The 10,339-nt window shown below is 33.4% G+C and overlaps 1 protein-coding gene across 3 annotated transcripts in view; it reads left to right on the forward strand.

The window, feature by feature from the left end:
- The window catches only part of LOC117180887, a 266,828-nt gene that overhangs the window by 3,818 nt on the left and 252,671 nt on the right, over nt 1-10,339 (forward strand). For all 3 annotated transcript variants that reach the window (XM_033373464.1, XM_033373466.1, XM_033373465.1), the window contains exon 2: nt 4,096-4,428. In XM_033373464.1, coding sequence (XP_033229355.1) covers nt 4,236-4,428 — 193 coding nt within the window. In that variant the 5' untranslated portion in view covers nt 4,096-4,235. The remainder of the gene's footprint in view (nt 1-4,095; nt 4,429-10,339) is intronic.

Raw genomic sequence — 10,339 nt, forward strand, 5'->3', positions numbered from 1 at the left:
GCACTACAAGAAAAGTTTTGACATTAAAATACAATCGAGTGTAAAATTTCGAAATTCGCGCCGGTAAAATTGCATTCTTTAACCATATGGAATTACAGTCGAAATGTAATAATGCATATTCATAATATGTCAAAACCCTAGGCATTAAAAGTTTCTTTTGTAAACTATTATTTGCAATATAAATGAACGAATATTTGAGCACTGTTTCTAGTTTGCTGATTGTTTGGCCATTACGTCCTTATTACTCAGAACGGCTGTGATGGAGAAATATTTCGTTTGTAATTTCCATTGAGAAATAACTACGTACCATACTTATTTAAAATTTCAGGATTGCTACAGGGCCTGGAAAATTTGGGATAGACATGGAATTTAAAAAAAAATTTCTGGAAAACCTGGAACAGGCATGGCATTTTGTAAAAGTTCTAGAAAAACCTGAAATGTCATTTTTTCTTTGCCAACACGTCGTTTTTTGTCTGGAAATTAGTCTTAGAAATTAAGAAATAGTAAGCATCACAGTTTTGGTCACTACGTTTGACTACAGGCGTAAATTTTGTCAAATTTTAATCCATAATTATGAATGAATAAGCAGTTTTGATCATCTTCACTTTTACGACATTGATAGGATGTGCGAATAATATTACGTGCTATATATTTAATTTTAGATTTTAGACTCAAAATAAATTATTGTTTTGAAAAGCCTTAAAAGTTGATAAAGTTAAGGAATATCCCACCTTAAAAGTTATAAATTGCAAAATTTCAAATAAAAGTTCAAACGGCCACACTCCCAAATTGAAATCGATTATAAAAGGGATAATTTCAGATTGGAAACGATTATGAAAGGGATAATTTAAGATTGAAATAATTGAAAGCGTTCGTTAAATGACTGCAGATATTTAATCTAAATTGGTAAATTTTAAATTGCAATTTTCAAAATTGTGCAATTTCCAAATGAAAACCTGAATATTTAAATATGATAGGCTTAAAAAATGAACAATTCTAAATATAAGTGTAGAGTTTGTGCTGTGTGTGGGGGGGGGGGGGGGGGGGGGGGGGGGGTGAAATATGGAAGCAGCTTAGAATTTTAAATCTTTATCTGAAAACGAAAAGGATCCAAGGTTAAAATGTAGTAGTTTTAAATATTCTTTTTCAATGTATAAATTAATGGTCTAGGAAATTTTGCGGCTACTGCCTCCTTTTCTTTACATTTGAAAAAATAACTAATTTCACTATTGAATCAGGAAGATACTGTCTAAAGTACAAACAGTAGTTGACCCTCTTTTCGAGGTAACAATATAAAATTGTATCCTCATAGCGACAATAAATGGACATCTTCTTTTCTCGGGTCAGTGAACGATAGAGATCTTTTTTATTCTGCAAGTCAAGTGAGATTTACTCGTATAACGTTTAAAAAGAATGATCCGTTAGGTTTCGAGAATCAAAGGCATTTCGGAAAGTGGTATACCACTTTTTTGACTTCTTGAGATCCTGAGTAGCCACTTGCGTTAGCCGATGAATGCAATGTATCACCACCACGTGTCAATTCTTTGTCATGTCTATCCATTCTAATTACAGCGAACATAAACGCGAATTTAAAATATGTTAAATCTTTATTCAATACCGCTGAATTATTTCAAAGCAAAATTTAATTTATGTCGCAATGTTTATAGGTATTTAAAAGATTTAAAAAAGTTTGATTAGTATAATTTTTTTATTTTGAAATACAAAATAAAATCTAATCTCTATCTGAAAAATGCAGATTCTATTGCTTTAATTCAGAGAGCAATTTTTTTTCAAAAACATCCACAAAGTAGGGTAGTCGTTACAAATGGTTGGCCAATCGCCAATGATTGGATACCTCGTTTAAAATGTTGAAATATGCGAAAAGTTGTCGGGTTTAAGAGTGTGTTCTTGTAGAATATAATTATTTTTTTACTTGTCACCTTAGATTTTGCCATATTTTTTTTTGGATTTTAATGTAAATTGTCAATTGAAGATACACTAGTAGTTTTCTAAGCTGTTTTTTTTCGAACCTATTTTTTTTGGTTTTATTCATTTCTCTGTGTAAAACAAATAAAAAAGATCAGTGTTTTGTCAACTATAATTATGTAAACTATATATAACTTTTTTACCTTGGTTTGCTTTCAAAATCAGAAATCTATAATCTAGCGAATGTAGCTAATATGAGTATATTTCGCAAAATTTTAGAGGACAATAATACTACTCAAATTTGAGTGTATACCAGATTTCAAAATTTCAGAGATTTGAACATATCTCACAATGATTTCAAAGATTCCACATAATTTTTCAAGGTCTTAAAAATTTCGAAAAATATCACAATGATCTCAAGGATTTCAAAAAAAAATCAGAAAGATTCGCAAGGATTCCAAATTTTTTTAAAGATTGCAAAGATTTCAAAAAGTTCCCAAACATCTGAACAGATTTAAAAATATTTGACAAAAAATTTGAAGATTTCACGAAGAGTTCTACACCAGATTTTGAAGAGTAATCAATTCCTCGTTTTAGTTCCATTTTAAATTAGGAATATCGTTTCTTATTAGTGAACGATGATTCCATATTCAGTAATAATGATATAAAAATAATTAAATAATACGCACGTAAGCCAATATTATAAATTGTTTGAGTGAAAGAAATCTTAATTCAGTTAAGTATTCAGACATTTATTTTTGCGGTTCGAGTATACCTACGACGAGTTCACTGAATTTAAATTATTAAAATCCCACTCGAAATTTCAGGAGAACCAACTCCAAATCTTTCTTAATATCATCAATTTTTACTCTACATAATAAAAATAATGCAGTGGGCAGACATGAATCGAACATCGAAAGCGTTTTCATTTGATCTCAAAGCAAGGACCATTCCATCAAGAATCTTCTTTATGTTATAAATATAAACTAAACCACATTGCGGCATCAGCACGTGCATGTTACATTTTAATAGCAGTGCAGAAGTTATCAAACTGATATGCACTTTAGTCTGAATACGAATCTTTAATAGGAAATTCCGTAATTGTAATTAATTATAAAGAAAATCATTTTGCACTAAGCATTTTCTTATCGCTGATTATCAAATTAAAGTTCTTAGATCGGACTGATTCATGAGTTTTTTAATTATTTATTGAATATTTTATTATTTCATGTTGTAAGCAAATTACAAAATTTCTTATTATAGGTAAATCATAAAAAACTTGTTTATAATTTCTAATTATTTATGGAAGTTAATACCGTTGACCTCTTCATTAATTACAATTATCGACTTTCCTATCACGTGAACTATTAATTACCATCCAATTCGAGAAGAACGTTAATTAAAGTTTTACCTCTGTCTAATAAAAATCAAATATATGAACAAAGTTCTGATAAGAAAATTTCTGTATTTTTTCTCAACATTCGAACATCCTGAAAATTAATTGATTATCGCATTCCGACTCATACTGAGAAATCCATTTTCGTAAGCAATCACCTATGTTTCGCACTTGTATTACAAATAACTATCTTCTCTTTGGTAAATCATAATCACTTTAAACTTTTCAAAAACGATCCCAGGCACAAAGACTTAAAAAGTCCAAATTATTACATCTTTTTCTGTCGGAAATATACAAGAGTCTCTTGACCAAACAAAAACGAATGCAACTGTTATTTTGTCGAAGTTGGAAAAATGTTCTGGTTTACGTGTTCTGGATATAGGTTTCTATTTTAAAGGGTAAATAAAAACTCGTTATTTCTTCTTCAGCACCTTACTATTTTTAATGGATAGATATTTTACATTTTTCCAGGGTAATTCTAAACGAGGGAAAGTTTCCGATGGTAAAAAAATAGCATATTTTACACACTTTTTTCGTTTAAAGTGATCCATAACAATCATGTAATGATTTAACAGTAAGTTTTCGGGGCCCGGAAATTCCTCAAGTCGCCCCTGACCTTGCATACCTCGACTCGACACCATGGCGAAACAGATTCAGATTTTCTGTGTTTCCTGTTTTTCCGAAGCTAGAATTGTTTCGTCGTTGCGTCGGTGAAAGGTATTTTATTGTAATTTAAAATGGGCTGGTTCTGGTTTGCCGATCTGTCTATGAAGAGGGCTGGGTGCCTCGGATACTTCTGGAAAGAGCTCATGAAGCACCTCGAGGAAAGGCGGAAAGGAGATTCGCAGTTCGCCGGAGCGGTTAATGACCGAGAAACGAAAAAAGTTAGGATCACGAGGTGCTCCCGACGGAGATGAGCGAGGCGACGTCGACGATCAGCTTTCGTCTGGATGATGTTTGTGTTAACGAGGAGTCTCCCTCGAACTTCATGATGGGACCGGACATGGACCTGGTGAACGGACTGAATCCCTGGCTTCCGGCCTATGGCTTTCAAATTCAGCACCACAACAGTTTTCAGTCAACACACGAGGATTCACGCGCTAATGGTTTGTTCTTCTACCTTTCTTTCTATCTACTTATAACTAGTTTACGCCACGAACTTCTAACGTTTCTTACATAACCGAGGCTTTCAACAACAGTTTCATTACTGTAGTTGAGTAATTGTATACGTAAATGCACTTGATGAGTTATATTTTTATCAGTTTGATGGCTCCTCATAAAATCTTTCTTTTATCATATAAAAGAACTTATTAAAAGATAAATAGTAAAACTATTGGCTGGTGGGATATGGATCTTCAGTATTTAATTTCGCGTCAACGTGTTTGGTTGAAAAAATATAGTTTTTCTACCGAAAAGTATTTCCATTGCGACTCGATCCTTTTGGGTAACTTGCACTTAAAGGACAAAATTCTGAGAGGATAATGACTGAAAGTTATTGTCTCCCACAGTTTTTTATCAATTGCATTATAAAATTACTGTTTCAACTTATGAATCAGTGGATTGTACTGATTCTTGAGTGGGTTTTTATTAATCGGTGAAAATCTACTGCATAAATGCCGTGTTTAGCGATTCACCGAAATTTGGTGAGCGTAGAAAACATACTTTCGGTAAGCACAGGGGAACTGAGAAGGACGTAAAATAGACATCGAAATTCGACGAGCATAGATCAAATAATGTTGTTATGTCTAGATACTTTACTGTACATTATTATTATAATAAAACATTGCAAGGGCAATGTTGTCACAAGCTTAAGATGGTTACTGTCCTACATGTCGAAGGCATTTTTGAGTTTTAGAGTTGTATTTTTATTTGATTATTTAACACGGGGCTGTCCCGGTATATATCATCAGTCACGAACGCATTTTTTAATGCAGTCAAGTAATCTGATGAGAGCAGTCTGTCCCAACATATTGGGCAAAGCCTGGTTTTTACCCCATCATGGACGGACTGGGTTGCAGTCAATTAAAAGATGGGGGGACCTACAGCTTAAGGTGGGTTCCGAACCACCAGAACCTCAGTAAAGCTAAATAGAAAAATTTCCAGAGGTACCGGCTCAGTGATCGAACCCTGGACCTCTGAGGTGAGGTCCGAGCGCCTAACCAAGCCATTTCCCTTTCGGGGTAGGCGTGGCTCACTCGGTGTCGTTATGTAAGGTTCCCCACTTGGGTCCATTAATAGCCAAGGTCTTTGTTTCAGGCGTCATTCACTCTACTGACAATCTTTTTATTAACTATTTGCCGCCATACTTTCCTGTCCTGGCATACTTCTCTAGCTTCTTTTATGTCCATGCATTTTTTAATGCAGGCTCTCGTGTTTCTGTGACTTCTTATGTCTCTTCTAAGTAGGGTCTCATTCACACATTCTAACCATTCTTTCCGCGTTCTACCTCTCTGCACGTTACCATTTACTTTACCTTGATACACTTGTTTCGTTAGTCGTTCATTTGGCATTTTCTCAACATGCCCGAACCATCTTAACCGATTTCTTTCCCATGTGTCTACTAACGTCTCTTCTGCACCACATTCTTTAAGAATTATTTCGTTACTCAATTTGTGCATCAGAGTTTTCCGCGTATCATGCGCAAGAATCTCATGTCAATTGCATTAACTTTACTCTTATCTTTTTCTTGATAAGTCCATGTCTCGCTACCGTATAGTACAGCCGGTACAAATATAGAGTTATTTATTGCCATTTTAGCTTTATTTGATTTATTTTTAGTTCTGATAAGGGGACCTGCTCTACCAATAACCTTCTTACCTTTATTTATGCGTCTATCTAACTCCGCCTCTCTCTAGTAAATAAGCTACCGAGCTTACTCGGTAAGCTACTCTCCGAGTCTCTAGTAAATAAGCTACCAAGGTAAGCGAACTTATCAACTTGTTCAATTCTCTCATCATTTAAAACAATATTGCATAGTGTCTTCTCACTCTTTCCTTCGAACACCATAGTTTTTGTTTTATTTGCGTTAATCTTTGCAAGTCTTCGATTGACTCTGCCATAACAACCTTATCATCTGCGAACGCTAACCCACGTACCCTAACTGTTTCGAGATCCACACCCTTTCCGTCGAAAAGAGCCATTCTTAAACACTTGTCCATAAATAATATAATTAACCATGAAGCTTTTTCTAGGTCAACAAATGCACAGAAAACTTTTCTTCCTACTCTCAAACTTTTTTCTGTGATTTGCCTTAAGGGCATGTGATACTTACAGTTTCCCCGGCTTTTTTCCACAAAAATGAAAATTTTTAAAAACTGAATTCGGAGATGCTATAAAATATCATAACGGACGTCCCCGGACTCTTTTTTGAGGGATAATAAGAACGAAAATGTATTGTGCAAAATACAAATTTTATGCGTATGCATTATTTTGAGTTTACGTCGTTTTTCATCTTTGCATTTCCGATAATCTTAAAATTATTTATGAAATAAACTTTTTTGATTGCCTGCAAACGAGGCTAGTTCCGGGAGATTAGTTACTATGTTTATTTGTAAGTCCAAAGTTTTCGGCCAAAAATATTGTGTAGCTTGGTAGTAACGCTCGGGTGAATTGTAACACACATAACCTCGAAATATACACGCACGTTGTTAGCAATATCAAAAATTTTTTGATAAAAAAAAACACAAAAAAAGTGTGAGGGGACGTCCGTTAGCATTTTCGCTATCATTTCCCAGATTTTGAAGGCAAAATATTTCTTATCCTAGGAAAAAAGCCGGGGGGATCTAACACTGAAATAATCGATACTGTTTCCTAAGCACTATGCAAGTTAATCACATTTTGCTAAATTAAAACTTTTTTTAATAAACCTACAAAAAAATTGTGTGGGGACGTCCGTTAGCATGTTCGCTATCATTTCCCAAATTTTTAAGACAAAATATTTATTATTCTAGAAAAAAAGCATCACATGCCCTTAAGCTAAATATTTAATTCGTATATGACCTTCCTGGCATAAACCCACTTTGAACTTTCCAAATCTTTTCTTGTGTTATTTTCATTACCCTACGAATAATTATTTTTGAGTATATTTTGCTAACGGTACTTAATAAGCTGATTCCTCTGTAATTATTGCAGTTGCTTTTATCTCCCTTTCTTTTGTATATTAGTATGATAATCGCTTTTTTCCAATCGTCTGGGACGTCTTCCGTCTCAAAACATAAATTTATCAATTCTCAGTCTATGTGGTATGTACTCGCCACCGTGTCTGAGCATTTCAGCGTTAATACAGTCTACCCCGGCAGTCTTACTGTTTTTAAGTCCTTAATTATATCCCTAACCTCAGGACACAGACTCTCTCAATTGAGTTATCTAACGCATCATATAGCATTTCCCCATTACTATTTCTTATGTTGAGAAATTCTGTACTTTTATTTCCCTTCATTTTTTTATAAAGCAGTTTCTTGCTTCCTTCAAAGTCGCTTTGTATTTTCTTCTCTTCGTCTGCTCTAATTTTATCTTTACTTTCCTTAATTAATCGTTTGAGTATCCTCTTTTTGTGCCTGTAATCATTTATACGTATATTTCTTTCCTCATTGCTCAGACCTGCGATGTTTAAAGTTCTCCTGTACGCTTCTTTCTTTGCTTTTTGGGCAGACTGAATTTCATCATTTCATCACGCATCGCCAGATATTCTTCCTACAACCGCGGTACCACACACTTCGATCGCACACCTAACAATGATATCCCGGAACATTCTCCATGCGCCCTCTCTGTCTTTGTTTTTTATAAGCTCCTCCCATTTTGCCCTATCTATGCTTTCGATTATCTTATTTGGGAAATCTATTCGAATATCCGGATTCTGTAGGTTCTCAATTTTTAGTCGCCATTGTTATGTTTTCTTTGTTCTATTTTTTCTCCATCCCCGACCTAAGTTAATTTTGGAGATCAGACGGTAATGATCAGTGTTGCATTCAGAACCCCTCATGAACCTTGTATATTTAACAAACTCTCTTAGTCTTTCATCCGCAACAACAAAATCAATAATACTGCACAGAAAAACGCTGGTGTTAAATTTGTTGCAGCTCAAATTTCATTGGGCTCCCAATGATCAATTGAGAGAGTTTTCAAGTCTCAAATGTATTCCTCTGAACGTAGGTGCCCATGTGGGAATCTAGGGGAAAGTATCATTTGGAGACTGAATTTTGGCTCATGCAGAGTTGTGGAGTTCTGAACCGCGCTGTCAGCCACCTGAATACCTGTCATAGTAACTATTCGCTTTGCGATACTAGCCTAAATAATTATTAATAAGGAAACCAATTGAAACAATATTTACCTAATTTTCAAATTTGTTTCATTTAATAGAGCGTACCAGTCACTTGGAATAAATTTATAACTTCCTAATGCAACTTCCAAAAGTTAGGTTAGTCATGCCCGTCGACATTTAAACTAAAGCCGGGATGTATAGAAAAAGTCATGACCGTCTACATATACAATAAGGCATTTTCACTCCAATCACTAGCTCACTTTACTGCGTTGAATACTGAGGGGATAACAATTGACCAATCGTATGGGAATCGGTTAATATTTGCTCTATTTTTCTAATATCTTCGTAGAAAGTAATTTTTCTGTATAAGTGCAATTGAAAAATAGTTTTTCTTTTTTAGTGACTATTTAATGCAATAATAAAATAATAATAATTTTCATTCATGCGTGCGTTAGAGCTGAGCGCTGGTTGTCTACCCTTTGAAGCGCGATTCAAAATTACATTAAAAACCATTCTTGTAATTTAAATACATAATTATTAAGATATACACAAAAATGTATACAAATTGTATAACTTTTGATTTCAGATCAGAAAACAATTTATAACACATATATTTGATGAATAAGAGTTTATTTTCATTGAATTTGAATGACTAATATTTCTCAAAATATTTGTTAATAGATACATTTTTTTAAATACCATATGATATTTCAGCAGCTTGATATATAGAAGCTAATTGCAGAATATAATAGTGATAATATTTGAATAATTCTAAATCAAAATTTCAGATTGTTCTTTTTGATTGCCTCGTGACAAAACGACGCTTGAAGTAAAAAAAAAGAAAGCATAACTACAATGTAGTCGTGATAATTGATGTATTTATAGGTTATATAATTATATGAATTCTCAAAAAAATATTAAAAACTTATAAATAATTATTTTCAATCACTTTTCCAAGAAATTTCTTTTTAAATTAAATGTTTTGTAAAATATAATTTGGTCTTTGGAATTCACTGAAAATAAACTGTTATTAATATATATATATATATGTGTGTGTGTGTGTGTGTGTGTGTGTGTTGTATTTTTTTGCCTGAAATCAAAGTTACACAATTTGTATATATCCTTGTGGATATTTTAATAATTACTTACTTAGGTTACAAGAATTGTTTTTAGTGTAATTTTGAATCGCGCACCAAGTACGGCCGATGAGCGGTCAGCCCTAACGCAAGCGCAGTAGCTCAGGGTGTCAACATTGGCATCATTGGTCCACGGTATAAACCGGAAAAATAAATCAAATCAGCCGGCAGGAAAAAGTTGGGATATGAAAGCCTCAATTAGGTATTTTTACATCAACCATCAGTTAACTTCACTTTGTTAAAAGCTGAGGAGGAAAAAGGGATCAAATGCATGGAACAAAACTTTATTTCTATAATATATTTGTAATTGATCATCATTATTATTATTTTATTATTTCATTAAATAGTAATTAAAAAATAAAAACTATCTTTTAACTAAATTTATATAGAAAACATTACCTTTTACGAAGATGTTAGAAAAATAGGGAAAAAATTAACTGAATCCCTTACATTTGGTCCCTTATTTTCCCCCTCATCAATCTATGAAGTGAAGTTAGCTGTTTATTGTAGTGAAAATACCTAATAGGCTTTTATCTTATCAGTTTGAATGTTCCCACCGCTATATTTGAAACATTGCAATGTTTCACGAAACTCCCAATGTTTCATGAAACTTTTCATCAG

This window comes from Belonocnema kinseyi, chromosome 9 (assembly GCF_010883055.1).
Source record: "Belonocnema kinseyi isolate 2016_QV_RU_SX_M_011 chromosome 9, B_treatae_v1, whole genome shotgun sequence".
NCBI classification, from domain to species: domain Eukaryota; kingdom Metazoa; phylum Arthropoda; class Insecta; order Hymenoptera; family Cynipidae; genus Belonocnema; species Belonocnema kinseyi.